Below are 23,199 nucleotides of genomic sequence, written 5' to 3'. Positions count from 1 at the left end.
TCTGGGTGAATACTACCTCCATAGTGTTCACTCTGATCCTGGCTACTGTCATGAAGTAACTGAATTCCTGATGGTTGAGATAGCCTCCTATTTGACCTCCCTTTAGCTGTCTTGTAGTCCTTCCCTTTTCTCTACTCATTCATAAAATTTACAGCCAAAACAAAACTTAGCATGTCAATCATATATCTGTTTTATGAGTTCCCAACTCAGGCCATAAACATTAAAACCCTAACAGTAACTAATAAGATTCTACCAGTGCTGTGTATAGAAAAATGATGAATACTGTGTAATTAAACATTTTCTAGCAGCCATGCTATTACATGTAAATAGTAAATATAATTTAAATGTTATTAAGACCCAAATATCAAAATATTACTTTAATTCACCTATGTAAGTAGTTAATGAAATTATTTACTTTTGTGATATTAAGTTTTGGAAGTAGTGTGCACTTCATATAGTTCAGAAAAAAATATTAGAAATACTTGGTTTTTATCTCAGCTTCACAAAATTTACAACTTAAAAAGTAGACTCACATATCTACAGGGAACTCCAAGTATTTTTGAAAGTTTTCTAATAATTGGGTGCACTGTTGAGTTTTAAACTTTTAGTTTTAAAAGTGGATGAAATTCAGTTTTTATCTGTATTTCAAGTAGTAAAAGAAAGCCATGTGACTGCCATGCCAACAGAGCAACTCTTTCCCAACATCCCTGTTGTGGGTCTCATCTCCCACTCCTTTCTCCTTTGCTCATTGTGCTCCAACATAACAACCCCCTGTTCCTGCCCTTCTTTAGGCCTTTGCTCAAGTATCACCTTCTTATCAGTACTTAGTACCTGGACTAGTTAACTAGTCCTTCTTGGCTTTTCATTACTAAACTGCTCCCCAAAGAAACAAGGACTGTGGGGAGAGAAGACCTATTTACAGAGAAAATCAGTGAAATGCAAGAATTGTTCCATGCAGACACAGATATGGTGATGTTAGGAAAAGGCTCGAATCCTCTGGACCTGCCTTCTGTCACAGTGGCTTAAGGGAGACATGGTTGACTTACTACACATTGGAAGGCTAGTGCTAATTGAGGAGGAAATTTTGAATAGCATAACAATCTTGAAAAAGAGTTAGTTGGTGAGGGGCGGAGGGCACAGTTATAACTTTATCATTTAAAAATATACTAGAAAGCTGTGGTAATCACTATTGGTACTGGGATTAAGACTATGTATGTTAGTGATAACAAAGAATAGAAAGAAATCAACTGTGAGCTTCTCTCAACCCTTGTAAATATGATTTTTTGATAAGGGCACCAAGATATTCAATGGATTAAGAATAGTCCCTTTCCACAAATGGTACTTAGACAACCACATATTCACAATTTTTAAAAAGTGTGAGTGAATCCACATTAGTTAAGCTACTTATCTATGCACCATGCCCTCTTCTTCTGTCTGTTTTAAACATATTGAAAGGCAACAGAAGATACACAGTTGGGGAATAAAGGGGAGTGAGCTGTAAAACCATGTCAGCCCCTAGCTAGAAGAGAGACTCAGAGTTTGAGAAGTTCAGAAGAACTTACTGTTAGAAAGCCAGGGAACGGGCCAGGGATGGAGAGGTGACTCAGTTGATAAAGTGTTTATGCCAAGTATAAGGTTAGGTCCCTGCACCCAAGTAGAAAGTTGGGCATGGTGGCACACACTGTAATTCTAGCACTGGGGACCCGGAGTCTGGAAAATCGATTAAGCTCACTGACCAGTTAATCTTGTCAAATTGGTGCCCCCCACGGTCAGTTAGAGACTCTAACTTAAATGGTGTGGCATAACTTTTCTGCTTGTTTTACAGATTTACTCAGTTTACCCCTGCTTAGAATTTTTTAACTTTTATTTATTTATTTGTTTGTTTGTTTTATGTGTATGGACTTTTTGCCTGCATGGATTTGTATGCACCACATAGGTACCTAGTACCCACAGAAGTTCAAAAAGAGTGTCAGATATCTTGGAACTGGAGTTACAGCTGCCTATGAGCCACCATGTGGGTTCTGGTTACTGAACTCCAGCAAGAGCTTTGAGTGCTTCTAACCAGTGAGCCATCTATCTCTCTAGCCCTGTGTTTATCTAGCTTTTGCCCCTAATGTAGTGTTTCATGATTTATTCTTGTGGTTGCCTGTGGCCTTGTTTGACTAACATTTCATGATCAGACATCTCATTGTCGACCCTGTAAGCCAGTGAAGTGGGGGCAGGTAGCTTTAGAATCCTAACCCTGCTTCTGTTATTTTGAGGAAAATAGGCTCTAGCAGGTGCTTTAATGCTCATGTAGGGCATAATAATTTTCATTTCTGTTGTCTGGTCTTTTATAAATGGAGTATGAGAATGTACATTGATTTCGATTACTTGTTTTATCTGCAAGGTTGAGTCTGTGCACTTCTCCAGAACTAATAGGTGTTGTAAAAGTGTAAGTTGGAACTGTTGTGGCAATTAGCCCTTCCACTATGTCAGGATTTTGAGGAAACTGGAAAGGTCTTTTCTCCCAGTGGTACTTGCTGATGGATGGCAGTACATAAGCACAGTCCAACAGACAAGAGAAAAGGAGCAGGGAACAAAAGGACTTTTTCCTAGTTTTTTAATATATTGTTTCAAATAACATTACAATTGAAAATTAAATATAAAAACCACCCAATAATAAATATTACAAGAAATTGCATGATAAAAAGCATATCCCACAGTACAGATAAGAGGTAAGTGGCTCCCTAACTACTCTTTTTGGAGAGAGGGGCTTACTGTGCCTTGACATCTTTTCAACTAGCTGGGTTTATAGGTGCATGCTGCCTGGGTCCCCTTATTCTGTGTATTCCAACTTTCCATCTGCTGTTATGAGTTACCATGACTTAGAACTGTCTTTTTTTTTTTTTTGTCTGAGGAATGCTATTACCCCACCATTTACACTTTTATCATTTGTCAGCTTGTTAACTGTGACACTCCCCACATCTGAGGGACTTCCTTGTACTGCCCTCTCTCTGAGCTGGAGCTGTTCTATCCTGCAGTGTGTTCTAGGTAGCTTAGGCCCTAAGGTCACTCACACACACACAGCATCCAGCTGCCAGTGGAGAGCACATGTGCCCCCCTCTCCTGCTGACAGCTTGTGGGACTCAGCACAGAGGGCCCAATGCTTAGTTATGCTTCTAATGAGGCCTGGGTGTCCTCTTTCTCCCCTAACCTATAGTTTATCATGCGTTTTCCTCAGAGTTATTTAAAAGACTAGCAAAAAGTGGTATCCCCCTTTAGTTCTAACTTTTAAAATGAACCAAGTTATGTGCCTTGTTGATTTCCCAAATTGATTTTTTTTTAAAAATTGGGTACTCTTTTTTTTTTTTTTAAATTGATCATTGACATCTTGAGTTGAACTCTGTAGATTCTAGTTATTTTGAAAACAGAGAAAAAGTTCCCTACTTACATTAGCATGTCAGTAAGGAAGCATTTCCTGGAAGGAGGCCCATCTCTTCCTTAAGGTAGACTGTTTAGTGATTTGGTATTGTGGGTGATGCAATGAATTTGTGATTTGCATGGCTTCAGATGTCATCATTTTTCCCCTGCTTTCTAGGAGGTAACAGCTAGCAGTCGCCACTATGTTGACAGGCTATTTGACCCTGATCCCCAGAAAGTTCTCCAAGGTGTCATGTAAGTAGTATGCATTTAAGACTCTATCAAAAAGCCTTGTTTGTCTTCATGTTTTAATCTGCCAAATATAACTATGAAAATGTAGGTTTAACTTCTTTTCTTACATTTGGCTTCATTTATGAGATGATTGATTGACATTCATGACTTAATATCTTATTATAAAGATTCGTTTATAGTTTTTAACTAACAACGATTGGCTTCATGTTTTATAGAACACTTGTTTTCTATTTTAAAATGTTTCCTTTGGAGAATGCTTTTGCTTTTAATATCTATAAAAATAAAATTAAAAACTGATAGGGTTTTGTTGTTTTGCTTGTTTTTTGACTAACTCATCAACTGTCACCAAAATTTCCAAGTGTTGAAAACTGAAATATCAATATTTAGAAAGCAGTCATTAGAAAATTGAAGTTATTGATAATGGAGAGCATGTATGTCCTTCTTTCCCCAAAGTTCCTTGATCTTTAATGAGGGAAAACATTTTTAATCAACACATGTAGGTGATTTTGAAATTAAAGTTGGACAAGTGGGAGAAGATTTCAAGGGACTAGAAGGCAAATTTTCTTTGCTTTTGTGTTCAGTGGCTTTTTTAAAAACGTGTTAGTTCTGAGGAAGAAGACGCATAAGGCTGCTTGTGGAACCGGGAAGCATGGGACCTATAGGCCTCAGTTTTGTGTAAGGAACAAGGTTCAAAGGAGGGTGAGGATGAAATGTGTTTGGGATAGCCATCAGGCCACAAGGATAGGGTCTTTTCCTGTTTCTCATTTCTTGCTAATGTTTCCAGTCAAATAGTACTTTGAACTTTATTCTTGCTCAGCCACGGTAGCTAGATGCTTTGCTTATGACCTTTCTTTTGACTATAATTCTTTTAAAAAATAATTACATGTGGCTGGGCAAGGTGACACACACCTTTAATTCCAATACTCAGGAGGCAGAGGCAGGCAGATTTTCATGAGTTTGAGGCCAGCTTCCTCTACAAAGTGAGTTCCAGAACAGTCAGGGCTACACATAGAAATCTTGTCTTTGGAGTTGGGGGAGGAAAAAAACCAAAACCAAATAAAAGTTACATGTATGTGTGTGTGCTCAAGTATATATATATATATATATGTACTATATGTATGCAAGTGTCTGCAGAAGCCAGAAGGTAATATTGGATTCCCTAAAATCAGAGTTACAGGAGCTTGTGAGCCACCCAGCGTGGGCACTGGGAACAGAACCCCAGACATTTCAAGAGCAGCAAGTGTTTTTAACTGCTGCGCCATCACTCCAGCCCCTTGACTGTAATCTTATTCAGAGTCAGGAAAGCTGGCTGTGACTCACTTAAAATATTTGACACTATTTTCCCCTTTGTTTTAGAGGAACAAAAAGAGGTGATACCTTTTCCCCACGATAACTTTGCTTTTGTTCCCTTAACTGAAAGAATTTGTGATGATTTAATCAGCTCTTTTAAAGACTAGTTTGAACGTTATCAGAAAAAGTGGTATGAAAGCCTCCATTGAGTAAATTAGTTTTGGTTATGACTACCTAATTAGTGGAGAGGGTAGGTCTACATGACATTGCCCTGTAGGCAGCAGGCACTCATTCCATGGAAGCAGGCAGCTCTCTAGATAGACAATACTGAATATTACTTAGGATTCTTCAGTGTAGTTGAAAATGCTCATTGAGTGTTCAGTGTATATTAGAAGATGATAATTCCATCATCATTACTGCTTGGTAGGATTTACTAGTCAGACATCTTACCTGATTCCTTGGGTTACATCTGATAGAGTAACTGAAGCTGGTGCTACTTGCTACTTTCAGGAACATCTTAATTTCCCAGAGACCACTGTAGCTTTCTAAAAGCTGATAAGTAAGAGAGTTCCAGAGTAGGAGATGGAAGAACAGGGGAGACACTGAAGTGTTACACAACAGCTTAGGTGGGATGCATTGGATAGCCTTAATGCCTCATGAAAAAGGGTCAGGTCTTAGACATGATTGGCTGTCAGGATGGGCAGACAAAGGAAAGGCGTTGATATGAAGCCCTGGATTGAGCATGGGTATTGGAATTGGCCAACAGTATGTTACATCCCTGGTTGTGTCATTTCCTGGTGGGGTCCTTTCCTGGCTGTGTGTTTGGGCCAATTACTCAATTTCCTTGAACCTTTATTTCATCATCTTAAAGAGAAAACAATCACTTATCCTGCCACATTGTTGTAAGAATTATAAAATTCAGTGCCTGTTACGGGTACCATCACTTAAGTAGTGGCCAGTTGTTATTCCTCCAGCTGGAAGTAACTTTAAAAAGATATGGAAAGGCATTGACTCCCCTAGTTTCCCCTCTGCTTTGTGGAGGTTCATCAATACAATATTGATAGAGAAAAAAAGGAACCACAGTGATATTTAGGAAAAGGTGTACCTAGTTCTTTTTTTAAAAAAACATGTATTTATTTTATGTATATGAGTACAGTGTAGCTGTCTTCAGACACACTAGAAGAGGACATTGGATCCCATTACAGATGGTTGTGAGCCACCATGTGGTTGATGGGAATTGAACTTAGGACCTCAGGAAGAGCAGTCAGTGCCTTTAACCACTGAGCCATCTCTCCAGCCCTAATCCTTTTTTATACACATTTTCATAAAATCACATAGAAGCTATGTTGGATATAGCAGATATCTAGAAGAAAATAGACTAAGGCCAACAAAAGATAGCCTGCTTGTTTTAGAGGAGAAATAGACACACCAAAGTAAACAATTGCAAATTTACAATGTGCAAATGGAGGAACATAAAAGAATTGATAAGAATTGTAGCTTAATCTATAAGCCAACCCGAATTCTATGTTTTTGCATTAAAATCTATTTTTCTCACAAAAGATTATGAACATAAGTAAACTCTCAGGAAAAACAAAGTTGAAGAAATTAAAGGAAAGCAATGAGTTTTCATCATAGTCTATAACTAGTGACACAACTGTAAATATAGAAAGCTGCCTTGTAGATAATGCAAGCATGCCCATGTTACCTAGTGGGTGAATGCAGCCTCATTGGAAACAGTATCAGCAGCCGGCTCTACTTGATTGACAGCTGTTAAAGAATGAGCAGTGATCTAATGTAACTGTTTGTTGGTAGTATAACATTCTGCATGAACTTGGGTCCTCCTGTATCAAAGTAGCAGGTACTATGTACACTTTAAAGATAGATGGGATGGAGGGAGTATGGATGGATGGATGGATGGATGGATGGATGGATCTTACATAGTTTTGTTATACCGATGTCTTCATTGGGTAAAGAATTATTGTAAGTAATGATCCATATAGCGATGTCTCTGATATTTCCAGGTCAGATTTAACATTCTTGCTGGTAAAAGGGAATGGACTTACAGCCTAAAAAAGAGATGAGTGTGCTCCAATTAAATGTTCCTAGAGCTGTCAGGTCATCCTGTGGGGAGTGACATTGACGTCATTCTTAGACTGAGGAAAGGGATGATTAGATGATGACAGGTAGAGTGACAGATTCTACTGCCTACTAAATGTGGCGACTGCTATCTCTTTTTGTTTTAACAGTTTCATGAAAATGACCTGTTAAGCGATTAAAGTAACAACTGAACTTATTTAATTTGCCTGTCTAACATGGCTATATTTACTTACTGGAGCCAAAGCAAACATTCTTTTTTTTCTTAGACATTGATACAAACTTTTAAGAGAATTAGAAAATTGATTTTGTGTTTCTGTATGTGTGTGTGTGTGTGTGCGCGCGTGTGTGTTTTGTCTGCAACACACTTTACTTTCAAGTGTTTGGAATGGGTCCACAAAGTATTATAGGGATAGACACCTCATTTTTTTTTCTTAGTTGGAAGGATGAAGGGGGAAGGAGGAACAGGATTGAGAGTTCTGTAGTAGAGAACCAAAGTAGTGTCTGGCAGGCCAGAGACGCTACAGGTAGCTTCTGGATTGGCTGTGCTGAGTTATCGTGGGAGGAAAGGAAACACTAAGAGTGGGAGATGAGGCGAGTGCATTGCAGACTGCTAGATTAGAATGCCAGTGACTCAGAGCTGTCTCTAAGAAGAAACCAGTATAGGCTTCCAGTGGGAGCCCAACTGTTCTTTACTGAGGTCATGGTATTTTACTGTTGTATAATTGTGTATCAGAACTTGGTTTTAAAAAAATAAAAAACTTTAATAAATCTCATTCAGCCTCATAATGAATAGTTAATTATCTGCTTTAAATGATCCAGAAGATCTGAGGGAACGTTTACGAGAGAGTTAGATCAGTCTTTGAAAGACCTAACCTTAGATGGTTAATGGAAAAGCATGAAGTTTCAGTGTTTGCCTCAATACATAAAAATTGCATTCAGCAATGCATGCTGACACCAGCTTTCAGCACACCTCTAAGCACTAGGATTCCCCAGTGATTACTGAAGAAGATAATTTTAGAAGAGTTGGTGCTTTTTGTGTGTCTTAGGAAGGTGCTGGGGATTGAACCCAGGGCCTTGAGCGTGTTAGGCAAGCTCTCTGCCATACAGCCATACTCTCAGGTAATAATGTGCTTGGTGTTGGAAATATGTTGAGTTGGTTTTTGTTGTTTTTTACTTTCACCTCCTACTTTTCTACCAGATCATGTTTTGCTAACTCTGTAAGTTTTTCTAGAATTGTAACTTTTAAGATTGCAAAGTATTCTTATATATTGTGGACCTTTGCTACTTAAAACAGGGAAAAGCAAAAGTGTTTGTGGGAGCTTATTTTGGGATACAAAAGAGATGGATGAGCTGAAAACCTGAGTGCCACCTAACAGTGGTTGTAACAACCCTTATCCAGTTTCCCTTATTTTTTGGTAACACTGTTATACTATCCTGCAAATGTTTTAGACTTATAGTAACAATACCTACTTAATACACTTAATCCCCAGAAGAAAGTAATGTCTTCCCTACTTATGGAGATAAGATGATTTATAGTGTTGTATGGAATCCTTAGGTCTGACTACAGTAGACACCTTCTGAGGTAGTTGACTGTGATACCTGCCAGGGTGTCCTGAGACAGCTGTGTGCTGTTGGTGACTCACTCGGACAGAGTGAATGTTGCTCAACTGGTTCTGATTTTCCAAATGCTCAACTTTTGATTAAAACAAAAACTTTTACTTATGTGACATATATACTACAAGAAAAAGGGCCGTTTTCTTTTTATTTGTTATATATTTATTTTACATCTCTACCACAGTTTCCCCTCCCTCCTCTCCTAATTCCTTCCTGTCTTCCACTCTCCTCCTCTCCCCCATCCATTCCTCCCTTTCTCTTTAGAAAAGAGAAGATGTCATAGATATCCACCGCCTCGCCTCGGCATATCAAGTTGCAGTAAGACCCCACTCACTTTCTCCTGTTGAGGCTAGACAAGGCAGGCCTGTAAGAGGAAAGGATCTCAGAGGCAGGCAACAGAATCAGAGACAGTTCCTGCTCCTATTATTAGGAGTCCCACTTGAAGACTCAGCTACACAACTGTCACATATGTGCAGAGGGCCTAGGTTAGACCTATGCAGGCTCCTGGTTGGAGGTTCAGTCTCTCTTGAGCCCCTATAGGCCCAGGTTAGTTGATTCTGTAGGTTTTGTTGTGGTGGCCTTGACCTCTCTGGTCCCGTCAATCCTTCTTTTCCCTCTTGAGCAGGATTCCCCAAGCTCTGCCTAATGTCTGGCTGTGGGTCTTGCATCTGTTCCATCAGTTGCTGGGTGAAGCCTTTTTGATTACTGTAGTAAATAATTATATTAAAAATCCGCAATGTGGGGAGCTAGGGAGATGGCTCAGCAGTTGAGAGCATTGACTGCTCTTCCAGAGGACCCGAGTTCAATTCTGAGAACCCACATGGTGGCTCACAACTATCTTACAACTATCTGTAATGGGATACATTAAATAAATAAATAAATAAATAAATCTAAAAATAAAAATCTTGATGCAGTGTTTCTTCCCGCCTTTGACCATTTATGTTCCCAGATGAAAAACACATACAGCCTTTATATTTTAATATGCCTTAAGTAGCACAATAGCTGGGCAACTGCCTGTCGTCCATGCTGTTAGAATCCACTTTTCTACCAATAACTCTGAGTTACTACTTACTAATTCCATGTTCCATCTGGGCCACACTTAACTCCAGTTAGTCAGCACACATGGTCATGTTTTTATGGCCCAGCTATCCCATTGCAGCTCTCTTTCTCCCTCCTACATATTCGTTCTTTCTCTTTGGCTACTTTCTGCTTCTCTCCCACTCCTTGTCTCAAGCCCAGGAAACCAGAACTCTACCTATGTCTCTTCTCCCCAGCTATTGGCTGCTGGCATCTTTATTTACCAATCAGAATTAACTGGGAGCAAGGTCCCTGAGTGTCTTATGTCTTACATGTGGACTCTCTCCACATGTCTTTGGGGCAGATAGTTTTGGGGGACGCAAATTAGCATTGTAATACAAGTAGCATTAGGCCAACCCACTACAGATGATGGTTATAGTAGCCTCCTGTCTGCAAGTATAGATAGCAGAATATTATTAGCAGTGTTGGGTGGATGCCTCTCGTGGCATGGGTCTCAAGCTGGGCCAGTCATTGGTTGTCAGCTCCCTCATTTTCTGCTCCATCTTTATCCTGGCACATCCTATAGGCAGGACAAATTGTAGATGGATGGTTTTGTAGCTGGGTTGGTGTCTCAATCCAATCCCTCCAATGGAAGTCTTGCCTGGTTATAGGGGATAGCCAGTTCAGGCTCCATATCCCCACTGCTAGGAGTCTTAGCTAGGGTTACCCTCAGATTCCTGAGAGTTTCCATTGTTCTTGATTTCTAGCTCCTTCCAGAGATGCTCCTTCACCTCTGATCCTAGCTGTCTCTCGCAGGACTCCTCCCTCTGCCTCCCCTACTTGAGCCCTCCTATTCCCATGTCATTTGCTTTAAATCTGGACAAAAAAAGAGAAGGGTTTTCACTCATTTGTAAAACTAAGACAGGAAATCTCTCTGGCCATCCTTACAAGTGTCTGAGGTGCCCTTGGGTGTGGTAATGCTCCCTCCCCACTTTTAGAACAATGCTATGTGGGAACACAGCCCTCTTGTGTTCAGTAATAGACAGTTCTCATCAGTTACTTTAACACTGTTTCATTGGCAATTATGAGTTAGTTTTGCCTTATTTATATTTTCTCTACATATCCTATGGGGCCATCTATGAATTTGTAAACCGAATAGACATTCATAGAGGTACTTTTATTTTAGAAAACAGTTTTATTTTTGAAGTAAAGAACTCTGCTTTGTGTGGCTAGAATAAAAACTGGCAAATATATAAAAATATACAAAAATTATTTTTTATCTTTTTAAAATATAATTGACTATGTAAGCAGAATACTAATCCTGTGTAGTATGTTGCTTCCAACCAATTTGAAGACAGTGTGTGAGGACAGCAGGACACGGAAAGGACAGGATGGACATGTGTTCACAATCCTATGAAGACCAAATGTAAGAAATTAAATATTGCATTGGAAATTTTAAAGAAGCCATTAAAAAACAAAATCAAACTTCAAAGGGGTACAGTTAATAAGAATCAACAGATAAGATGGAATCATAAGAACTGTTCAGGAGCTGGAGAAATAGGTGGGAGTGAGTAAGAGTACTTACTGCTTTTACAGAGGATCCAAGTTTGCCCAGCCCCATGTTGTGTGGTTCACAGCTACTTGTAACACAAGATTCAGGAGGTCAGACACCTTCCTCTGTTCTGTACTCACATGCACGCACGTGCACACACACACACACACACACACACACACACACACACACATTCAAGGAAGAGGAAGAGAAGCAAAAGAAAAGGAGGAAGAGGAGGAGGAGCATTAAAACACTAGAATCAAATAACTATTCCTGAAATCCTCACCTTTTAGCCCTTACGACTCTTATTCTAAGAGTCTTCTGCTCATGCACACACAGCGGGGGGCGTATGAATGGATCTGAGAGACTATATGAGAATGAGTGTGAATCCCTGCAAGGCTGCTGAATGCTGATAGAGGATGAGTGGCTCTGAAGTCATAGCTGAGGTGGAACACAGTGGTCCTTGCTGCACAGTCATGTAGCTGCCGTTGGCTGGTGGTAGCCTGACACTCCTTTGTGTTCAAAGGAATGTTGCCCATTTTAGAGGAGTCCAGCTTGGTTTTAGTGGAAGTCTTTATCAGTACTCAGGATTTCCGCTTCTTGTTGGATAGTCCCACAGCCAGTTAGCACTTGTCACTGTCCCCTCTCCTTAGCACTCTGGCTGACAAGGGTGAGGAGCTGAGATTTGTCACTCATTTTTGTCCTTGCTTTATCCGAGATGTTGCATGATAAAGTGGAATGAGTTGGCCTTTGATACTTTCCCACGTTGTCTCAGTGTGCTTGTTTTTGTTTTCTTCTGAATTTAGAGACATGAAAAATGCTGTAATTGGAAACAATAAACAGAAAGCCAACCTCATCGTTCTAGGAGCTGTTCCAAGGTATGTTTGCTATCTAACTTCCTCTGCCATTCCTTGTGTCCTCTAACTTCCATTATAAGACACCTCATGCTGAGCAGCGGTGGTGCACACCTTTAATCCCAGCACTTGGGAGGACTTGGGAGGATTTCTGAACAGATTTCTTTAATCCCAACAGAGGCAGGCGGATTTCTGAGTTCAAGGCCAGCCTGGTGTACAGAGTGAGTTTCAGGACAGCCAGGGCTACAGAGAAACCCTGTCTCAAAAAACAAAACAACAACAACAATAACAAAAAAAAAAAATCAAGACACCTTACTTATAATATAGTCTTTCTTGTTTTTTAAAATAAATGTGTTTTAAAATAATGCCTTAAAGTACACTAACCATGTCTAAGGAAACATATACACATAAATGCAAGTGTGTGTGTGTGTGTGTGTGTGTGTGTGCGCGCGTGTGTGTGCGCGCGCTTAGGGAGCAACAGGGTTCATAGAACAAGGAAAAATGGTCTTAAGTGGTGGAGGTTGAGGATTTGGGAGTAGTTCTTTGGCAAGCGGGCTCAAACTGGCATGGGATAATTAGAAAGAGAAGAAAGCGTTCCATTCACAAAGAACTTCACAAGGACTCTGAACATTTTTGTTAAGAAAATTAGTAAGAGTTCTTCTTAGTCTTACTGCTATGAATTCAGGTCCATTTCTACTTTGAATCTAAGATTCAATAGAACTTGGCATTGGGAGTCTTCAGATCCTGAAGGGACCCACCAAGAAGTGGCAGACAACATGGGGGATGGTGCTGTTTCTACAGAGACCACTTGCTTACAAATTTGAGATTTATAGTTTAGTAAACTGAAATAAGATATTTATTTCATACAAAATAAAACAGTGTCGTAGATATTTGTTTCTCAATGTTTTCTCAGAGTATAAAAAATTACTCAAAAATCCAAATAAGTTTAGACTATATTTTTTTTTTATTTTTCATTTTTTAAAACTTTTTTTTGATGCCGTGCGCCTTTAATCCCAGCACTTGGGAGGCAGAGGCAGGCGGATTTCTGAGGCCAGCCTGGTCTACAGAGTGAGTTCCAGGATAGCCAGGGCTACACAGAGAAACCCTGTCTCAAAAAAACCCAAAAAAACAAACAAAAAAACTTTTTTGAGATAATATTATTCCATATCCCCTTCTCTTTCATCTCTCCAATAGTCCCTCTTTCTACCTTTCTCTTTCAAATTCATGGATTCCTTTTTTATTAGCTGTTGGTGTGTGTTTGGGTGTGTGTGTGCGCGCGCACATGTGCACGCGCATGCGCGTGTCTGTGCGTGTGTGCGTGTGTGAGTGCTCAGTTTGTATACTGTTACTTGTATGCTTGTTTTCAAGGCTAACCCTTTGATACTCAATAACCTGTTGGCGTGCTCTTTGGAGAAGACTCTGTCCAGTTCTGAGCATTTCTTAGTTGCCTGTCCTTCATCTAGGGACAAGGCCTTGTGAGGTTTTTCCCCATCCATGTTAGCATGTCTGCTTGTGCCATCCATGCTTAGACAGTCATGTGGTGAGAATATGGTGTAGCTTCTGACATCCTAGGAGATAGACTCTCACAGCAACCTCCCTGTTCCTCTGGTTCTTACAGTTTTTCTGCCTACTTTTTTTCAATAATCCGTGAGCCTTACATACAGGAGTTGTGTTGTAAATGTTTCCTTTGGAAGTGTGCTTTGCAACTCTGCCTTTTGATTGGTGTGTCTACCACATTTTTATTATGTGGGATGTATTTCCCATACTGCTTTTATTATAATGCTTTGTTACATTAATTACATTTTGTTTGACAATCTGTTTACCAAGTCCCCTTTATTTCTTTAGATTGTTGTATTTGCTTCAACAAGAAACCTCAAGCACAGAACTGAAAACTGAATGTGCAGTGGTGTTAGGGAGTCTTGCGATGGGCACTGAAAATAATGTCAAGTCTCTACTAGACTGCCATATTATCCCTGCCTTACTACAAGGTACGTAGGGAGTACGTTCTACATACTCTGTTTACAGTGTTTTAAGTTCGGGTTGAAAGATGTGTCTCATGCTGGGATGTGGTGTCCCATGCCTTTAATCCCAGCACTCAGGAGGCAGAGACAGGCAGATCTTTGTGAGTTTGAGGCCAGCCTGGTCTAAAGAGTGAGTTCCAGGATAGCTGGGCTACACAGAAAAATCCTGTCTCAAAAAATAAGACAAAAAACCAACAGAAATTATGTCTGATGTGTAGTTTATCTTAATAGGACTACTGTCCCCAGACCTGAAGTTCATTGAAGCTTGCCTCCGATGCCTACGGACAATCTTCACCAGCCCCGTCACTCCAGAGGAGCTATTGTATACAGTGAGTTTGGGGTATTTTGGGGTCACAGTCAATCTATTTTTAGTTTGCTTAGTGTCTCCTAATTCACCATAACTGTTAAATGTAGAAGTCATAGCAAGTATGTGACTCTCTGCTTAATTGGAATGTTGAATGTTGTACTTTGTAAATAAGTGAATAAATTACAGTTACACACTTTGAGAACTTACATGCTGTTTTTAAAGGCTTGGCTCTGTATGTTGATTTTATATATAAATTAAGGGAATATGTTTTCCTAAATTATGAAACATTTCAGTTTTATGCTTTGGAGATTTTATATCATAGAGACATTGAAAGTTCAAAAGTTTTAAATGGCAGGGTAGTGGTGGGGTGTGTGGGTAGCCACAGAACTGTACTGGCTGACTGGACTGTGCAGAGGTCAACTGTTGGAAGCTGCTCAGACACCAACTACAGTCAGTCAGTACGTAAGGGGTTATTTCTATGTATAAGTTAGGTCCGGGTTTTTCCTGCCAGCCTCATGCTCCCAGAAATAAGACTCAGACTCAAAATGTATTTACAGATTAGCTAGGCTCTTCTCTGACTAGATCATAACTAAAGATAACCCATTTATTTTAACCTACACTGTGCTACATAGCTGGTTACCTGTGCTCAGGCACCATGCATACGTCTCATCTCGGTACATCTTCCTGGCCCAATCTCCTGCCTGACTCTATCCCAGAATTCTTTCTCCTCCCTCATGTCCCACTTTGATTTCTTGCCTAAGCCATAGGGCATACATAGGCTTTTTAATTGACAGGTGATGCATCCATACAGCACATGTAGATGTTCTCTCTCCATTTCTACTTGGAATCCTACTTATCTGATAGGTAACTGGGGGCAGTTATGTAACTATTCCTTGTTCTTTTTATCATGTATGCACTACAGATATAAAAATTCAGTTGTCAGAGAGGACACACAGAAGAAGATGGTTAGGAGGTTATTGGAAGAGTTGGTGAGTCAGAGCAGTGGAGGAAGGGAAGAGGAAGAGTGGATTAGAAATGAGCAGTCTTGGAACCCCACCAGCCCTTTTTCCCTCTGCTCGTTCTCAGCCTCTTGGACTTACATGGCTGTTTTGCAGTCTTTCTCCTTTTGTTTTAAGAACTACTCGTGACAACTCAGAGTTGTACTAATATGCAAGCAAGGGGCAGAGATTCCACTTTCAGGGAATTACAGCCTTCTGTTTCCCTACTTAGCTCATATACATCTTGGGCATTCTTTCTTCATCGCCTTCTGTTTATGTCTGTAGACCAGCATTGTTCCTTTGGGAAATTAATTAGGTTGCGTATTCTTAGATCCTCCTCAGGCTTGCAGAATCAGAATCAATCATTGAGGGCTAGAGAGATGGCTCAGCGATTAAGAGCACTGACTGTGATTCCAGAGGTCCTGAGTTCAATTCCCAGCAACCACATGGTGGCTCACAACCATCTGCAATGGGATCCAATGCCTTCTTCTGGTGTGTCTGAAGAGAGTAACAGTGTACTCACATACATTAAATAAATAAATTTTTTTTTTTAAAAAAAAATCAGTCATTGAGACCATTCTTTTTGTGTGTACATTTTGTACATAAGCATGGCTCTGGAATGTGGCCCACATTAAAACTAGGAAGCTTGAGCCAAGTTTCCTTTTCTATCTGGTTCAATCCAAAAATCTTTTAGTTTGTAATTGGTTTTGCATTACAAATAAAAGGAAATTTTGGAAAGCCTGACAGCAGGGTTCTCTTTTCCGTTGCCACCATGTAAGTGTTGCCAGTAAGCAAGGTAATAGGCTATAAACTTTTTATGTGTCTGTGTATATGTTTGTGAATGACATGCAAGAATGTGTGTGCTTTCATGTATATGGCTGTGTATATGTGTGCACATGCACGTTGGTGTCCTTGTACATGTGAGGCCAGAAATTGGCATTGGGTATCTTCCTCAGTTGCTCTCCACCTTATGTTGAACCCAGAGCCCATAGATTAGAGCTATTAGATTAGCCCATAGAGCTAGTCAAGCTAGCTGTCCTGATTAGGAGATAACCCCATCTGCTTCCTGGGGCTGGGATTACTGGTAGGCTGCCATACCCACCTGGCTCCTGGGTCCTGGGGATCTGAAGTGTTTCCATGGCTGCCTGGATAGCAGGCATAGCAGGCACTTTACCCATGGAGCTATCTCTCCAGCCTAGGAGTGGACTTTATGTGAGAAGTTATTAATCATGTGAAGTGTCCTGCCTTGGCTACATTGAAAATAGCCAGCTCATCATGTCTGTTACTGGTGTTTACCATAACATCCCAAGACCCAAACTGTCAGGCTTGTTTTGTACAGTACTGTATAGACTATTTAACATTGTTTGTGTTAATAAGTCACCCACTCATATTTTGATTTCAGAATTGTTTTTTTCCTACTCTTTGTAATGCTGTTTTATAGTGAGACCATTGGTTACTTTCAGGAGATAATAAGTTCTTTGTCTTGGACTTTATTTTCAGGGATGGCTATGAAAACATCTTTATTTTATACTTGAACAGTTCTAATGGCCATGATGCTTTTATTTTGCTATACCTTTAAGAGACTTGATTTAATACCATTAAGATACAAGAGGCTTTGGGGCTAGAGAGATGGCTCAGGGGGTTAAGAGCACTGGCTGCTCTTCCAGAGGTCCTGAGTTCAATTTCCAGCAACCACATGGTGGCGCATAACCATCTGTACTGGGATCTGATGCCCTCCTCTGGTGTGTCCTATGACAGCGACAGTGTTCTTAGATACAAACTTACTTGCAGAAAGACTCACTCACATATATGCTTAGTGCCTGAGTTTCTTGTTGCTATCTGCTCCTTCCCCTCCATCCAGGATGCCACGGTGATACCACACCTCATGGCGCTGCTGAGCAGGTCCCGCTACACCCAGGAATATATCTGCCAGATCTTCTCACACTGTTGCAAAGTAAGAACTAGAGTACATGTTCTCACTGTAAACTTATATGTCTTCTCGTACGTAACAGAGCTGATTGTTGAAGCCTGGAATGCACTCTGGCTTGCTTTCTAGCGGTGAGTGTGATGCTTAGGGGTGAATGTGCTGTTTGACATCTGAGTCTTGTGTAAATTTTATTGACTTCAGCATACTGTACGTTTGTCTACTTATTGAGAGCTTTTACTTTTTTCACTTAAAAGAAGTGCTTGATAGCCTCTCTTTAGTATAATGGGAAGAGGGCAGAGCAGCAGCACCTCGTCCTGCCCTCTGTGCCTAGTGTCTGAAAGATCCAGTTTCTGTGCTTTTAAAAGGCCCTGGCTGTCTTGGAACTTGGTCTGTAGATCACCTGGCCTCGAACTCAGAGATTTGCCTGCCTCTACAAGTGCTGCAAGTGCTCCCAAGTGTGGGAATAAAGGTGTGTGCCACTGCCTTTATATGAAGTTTTGAAAATTCTTAAATGCCTTTTAACTTTTACTCAGTTTTTTTTTTTTTTTTTTTTTTTTTGTGTATGTTCTGATTGTGGAAAGCATTGTCTGCCTTTTTATCACGTGTAACTCAGATGCCAGATGGGGCGCTCTGGTCTCAAGAAGGAAATAGAAATAGATGCCTGCCTACCTACAGCAGGAGGCTCACTCTTCTGTGCCCTTTAGCATCTTTTCCCTAATAAAATTAGACCTGGCTTCAGGAATGATAGCTACATTGTAACCTAAGTATTTTTAACCCCATCTAGTCCCTAACTGATTATCACAGCTTAAAATATAAGGGTTTTGTTTTGGTTTGCCCCCACCCCCACCCCGACCCCCACCCCCACCCCCACCCCTTCCCATCCTTGAGATTTCTGTTCTTGTTTTGTTTTGTTTTTCAAGACAGGGTTTCTCTGTGTAGCCCTGGCTGTCCTGAAACTCACTCTGTAGACCAGGCTGACCTCGAACTCAGAAATCCGCCTGTCTCTGCCTCCCAAGTGCTGGGATTAAAGGCGTGTACCACCACTGCCCGGCGAGATTTCTGTTCTTGAACGTTTGTAGGCCAACTCATAGAAAATGAAACTTTGCTGAAAGTCATTCTTGCCTAACAATGGGTTCAAACCCACAAGGTGTAAGTATTCTTAATAACAGAGTCATGTCTTAGTCCCATCCTGCAAATTGCTTTCAGGGTTGAGCACCAGAAGTTTCTCAGCACCTGAAATTGTTGAGTGCTGTCTCAGCTGGGGTCAGAAATGAAGGGGTCATTCATTACATCACTTCTGCTTTACTGGAGAGATGGATGTCAGCCAATCCTGTAACCACTGCTAACAAACAGTTTTATTAGAGAAAAACACCTTTACTAATCTTTCTTTTTGTTTGATAGTTTATTATTCTTATTAAATAATCACATTTCAGTATTCTGAGATGTAACTGAACCTCAGGGACTTGAGCTGCACCCATGCCAACAGTGATGACTCAGGCGCACAGTGGCCTCGTGCGTCTTTGAAAACAGCTGTCCATGTGGTCTTTCTGCTGTGCTTAATCTTGAAAATCTTCTGCTTCTATGTTCCTTTTTTGCATATAAGCTCAAATAAATAAAACTATAATAGGGTTTTAAGACTTATTCATGGGACCCACTTATTTGAAATTAAGTGGAAAAGGACTTTATAATAGATTGGTACTAACATTAAGTCATGTCATATACTTTGAGGAACAAGACATAAAGCTTACTAAAGCACTGTATTATAAACGAGACATAATTACATTCTGGACTGTTCCTGAATTATGGTACAAAAAAGGACTATTAATCATAGTTGTTAGAATTCTAATTTCTAAATTGTTGCTGCTTTGTGAGCAGTTTCTCAGATTCCTGACATTACTTTGGTGTTTTCAACCTGTGAGTCACATATACCCTGTATATCAGATATTTCTGTTATGATTCTTAACAGTAGCAAAATTACAGGTATGAAGTAGCAACGAAAATAGTTTTATGTTGGGTGTCACCTTACCATCAGGACCTGTAGTAAAGGCTGAGACCCACTGCTTTAGATTCTTTTCCCTTTGTTATCTTGAGAGGTAAGGAGGGAGATAGAGACATGTCACGGGGAAGTTATGGCAGCACCTTATGTGCTAAGGCCTCTCTGCCCTGCTTTGGGGTTTGAGTTTGTTCAACCACAGGGCAACTGAGAGATATGTGCTGTGGGAAATGTAGTTTACTTTAAAAAGGTGTGGTTTTTATCAGAATCGTGATTTTTGTTAATGTGTTACTGTGTTCTCTTCTCTTGCAGGGGCCAGATCATCAAACAATTTTGTTTAATCATGGGGCAGTACAGAACATTGCTCATCTCCTAACCTCACCCTCTTACAAAGTAAGATGTGAAAAGTTACGTCAGATTTTATGTTCATTTTCATTAATAGAAAGAAGCCCTCATATTTTATTGCCTCTTCTGTGATCAGGAGTAGATTTCTTCCCATCCATCCATCCACCCATCCATCTCTCCATCCATCCAGGATGTTATGTTCCATCAGTAAGATGGTACAGGGTGTATGTTACTACAGCATGTTCTTCTTTTGGGAAACAGTTGTTCTTGTCCATTTTTTAAAATGGCATTTTATGTATGAGTTGTGGATTTTCATTTGTGAAGTAGTAGATGAGGTTTCAGTTTACAGTGCTGAAACTGTTGCTTGAGCTGATGCCTTCAAGTGTATAGGAGCAGTGGCTAATGGCCCCAGGGCAGACTTTGGATTTTGTATTTAGAGTGTTTTTGAGATATACTGACTCAAACCTACAGTATATGCCTACATATGTATCAGACTCTAGCATGTACTCTGTTTTGTGTTTTGAGTTAAGATGTCAAAATTTTTCAGGTTTAATTTTCGAGTACATGGTATGCCTTATGAAATATTCAAAGAATGAAAATACTACTGTTTTAAAAAGTAGAGTAACAGTTCTCTCGTTACTGACCAGCTGCCTGCCCCATGTGGTATTCCATATATTTTTTCTGAAAGAAAAAGGGAAGAAAAACAATTTTTAGGCAGTTCTTTGTTGACTTTTTGTTCTTGCAACCCTCTTCATTAATTCCCCATTTTTTAAAATTTCCATCTTTTTCTGCCCTAGATTTATTGGCCATAACAAATTTTAAAACTTTAGCTTCTTGCAGACTGCACCTGAGTACACGAGCCAGCACGGCAGAGCATTCCCAGGTGAGGGCAGGCTCCTCAGTTACTTGTCCTTTTGGGGCCTGCCCACCTCTCAGGGTGGCTTTGTGTAGCATCAGGCTCCATGGGGAGAATGCATGATGTCATCCGGTGGACTCTGCTGGGGATCCCACAGACAGAACTTAATCCCTCTCTAACCTTTATGACAACATTACTTCTTAATTTAAGCCCCAACTCTATCTCACACACATGTATAAGAGCAGCAAAACCAAACCAAACCAAAAAAATCCAGAATCCTTTACTTAAGATCTCTGTACAGAAAAAGACAAGGTCCCATTTGAAATGCATTTGATAATTTTTATTTAGTTCCATTTTCTACCTTATAAAGCTTACATTTTATATAATGTTTTTTAGATTAGGTATTTTTCTATTGATTTTTAACTGTTACTTTCTCACTTTCTTTTACTTCAAAAATTACTTGGTTTCTGCTGTTGTCTCTGCATATGCAGGAGTTATTGTTATTACTGTGGGTCCTTTTTGTTTATTTTTCTTTTTTTTCACAGTCCTAATGAATGACTCAGGACTTTGAGCAGTCTAGGCAAGTGGCTTTTGTTTTGAGCTGTGCCTCCTACCTGTTCATAATAGGTAGTATTAAATAATTATTCAGAAGAGGACTTTAGATTATAAAGCATTAAAATCATATTTCAAAAATTTAAATAGATAATTAAAATATGTACTTTTTCATTTTTTTTTTTTACAGGTTCGAATGCAAGCACTGAAATGCTTCTCAGTCTTAGCCTTTGAAAATCCCCAGGTATCGATGACCCTGGTAAACGGTAGGCTGAAACTTTCGGTGACACCTATATGATTTAATTTATGCATGTCACATATTTCAAGGATTTTCTCACTCTTTGTGTTTTATTTTGTTTCTAGTTTTGGTTGATGGGGAATTGTTACCACAGATGTTTGTGAAGATGTTACAGAGGGATAAGCCTATTGAGATGCAACTCACATCAGCAAAATGGTAAAAGTTAAAGCAGCCTTGGAGGAGACTCTGTTAACACTGGAGTGTGGGTGTAGTGGCGTGATGCTTGCTTCCTTCACATCTTGCTGGGGTTGAAATTTGGCTTATATTTTCCAAACTTTTTATACTTGATATAAGGAACAAGGCTGTCATAGAACTGTTTATAAAAAATTATTAAATCTGCCATATGTTCTCCTTGTCTTTAGAGTAAAATAAAAGAATTCGAAATGGCAATGCATTTTAAATACTCAGCTAGAAAGACGAAGATAAAGAAACCTAGAGTGTTGGTTGAGTTATCAATACAATTATATGTTGAAAATGGGTTGTGCAGAGTTCTATGCTACGTTTAGCTCCAGTAGAAGAATTCAAATTTTGTATTATACATTTCTTTGCTTGTTTTTTGTTTTTTTTTTTTTTTTTTTTTTTTTTTTTTGTCTCAGTTTCAAACTGAGTATTTGCTTCTAGTTATTTTGTTTGATATGTTTTTCCCTCCAATGGTAAGGCCTCTTATTTTTTATTATTATTTTTTTCCTGCCTGCACACCAGAAGTGGGCATCAGATCTCATTATAGATAGTTATGAGCCACCATATAGTTGCTGGGAATTTAACTCAGGACCTCTGGAAGAAGAGCTCCTTTGATTTTTTTTTTTTTAATTTTTTTTATTACATTTATTTTCATTCAAAGCCAGATATATAATTACAGAATAAATTGATTCTCAGTAGAATTGAATCTCTGAACAACCTGTAGAGCTACTGTTAAGACTTCCAAATCCTAATTTCTTTTTTTTTAAAGACTTGTTTGTTTATTTTATATATAGAAGTTCACTGTAGCTGTCTTCAGACACACCAGAAGATCCCATCAGATCCCATTACAGATGGTTGTGAGCCACCATGTGGTTGCTGAGAACTGAACTCAGGACCTCTGGAAGAGAGCAGTTAGTGTCCTTAACTGCTGAGCCATCTCTCCAGCTCTCCAAATCCTAATTTCTGATGGAAATCTGTATTGTCTTTGTAATCTTTTTACTGCTGGTGGACTTGGACTGTTCCTACATAAGGCCCTTAACCCTTTTAATACATTTTAACATCTCTTTCCTTTTTGTTAGGGAAATTTTTAAGCATAAGAAGTATAGGAGGAATGAAAAGAAAAGAGAGACAGAGAGATAGACAGGGGGAGAAGAGATAAAAAGATGTAGAGAAAAACATAAAGCCTACTTTATGCCCAGCACCTGGCTTCAAAATGTATCTATTCATTTTGGATTTTCTTTTTTATAGGTAGCCTACTATTTTTATTTATCTATTTATTTTTATGTCTGAGCTAATGGACTTTTATATGAAGAATGTCAGAATCTTGTCATAGTGTTTGGGTTTCTTTTTCTCATATACTCTTAAAATCAAATAGTATTTTTTTAACACTTCAAACCTCAGGAATAATTCATGTCATTTTATTCCAGTTTAACTTACATGTGCAGAGCTGGAGCAATTCGCACAGATGACAGCTGTATTGTATTAAAAGTAAGCCAATTAATTCTCTTAAAAAACATTGAGTATGAATGTTGCTATTCTTGCCTCTTTTTTCATATTTGCATTGTGGTATGGGTGCACTGCCTAAAATGACATTAAACCCCACGCTTTTCTGTGGTTTGCATGTCGTCTAAAATTGGATTCAGA

The 23,199-nt window shown here is 39.4% G+C and overlaps 1 protein-coding gene across 5 annotated transcripts in view; it reads left to right on the top strand.

The window, feature by feature from the left end:
• The window catches only part of Armc8 (armadillo repeat containing 8), an 84,013-nt gene that overhangs the window by 13,527 nt on the left and 47,287 nt on the right, over positions 1-23,199 (top strand). For 4 of the 5 annotated variants that reach the window (XM_076917798.1, XM_034483888.2, XM_034483887.2 and 1 more), the window contains exons 2-10: positions 3,581-3,657; positions 12,031-12,102; positions 13,924-14,066; positions 14,331-14,428; positions 17,266-17,358; positions 19,637-19,717; positions 21,268-21,343; positions 21,441-21,531; positions 22,983-23,043. In XM_076917798.1, the coding sequence (XP_076773913.1) occupies positions 3,581-3,657; positions 12,031-12,102; positions 13,924-14,066; positions 14,331-14,428; positions 17,266-17,358; positions 19,637-19,717; positions 21,268-21,343; positions 21,441-21,531; positions 22,983-23,043 (792 nt within the window). The remainder of the gene's footprint in view (positions 1-3,580; positions 3,658-12,030; positions 12,103-13,923; positions 14,067-14,330; positions 14,429-17,265; positions 17,359-19,636; positions 19,718-21,267; positions 21,344-21,440; positions 21,532-22,982; positions 23,044-23,199) is intronic. The other variant, XM_034483886.2, reaches the window with a different exon arrangement.

The sequence above is a fragment of the Arvicanthis niloticus genome, chromosome 21 (genome assembly GCF_011762505.2).
Source record: "Arvicanthis niloticus isolate mArvNil1 chromosome 21, mArvNil1.pat.X, whole genome shotgun sequence".
NCBI lineage: Eukaryota > Metazoa > Chordata > Mammalia > Rodentia > Muridae > Arvicanthis > Arvicanthis niloticus.
Note: the sequence above shows the minus strand (reverse complement) of the source record. Positions and strands in the feature narration are given on the sequence as shown.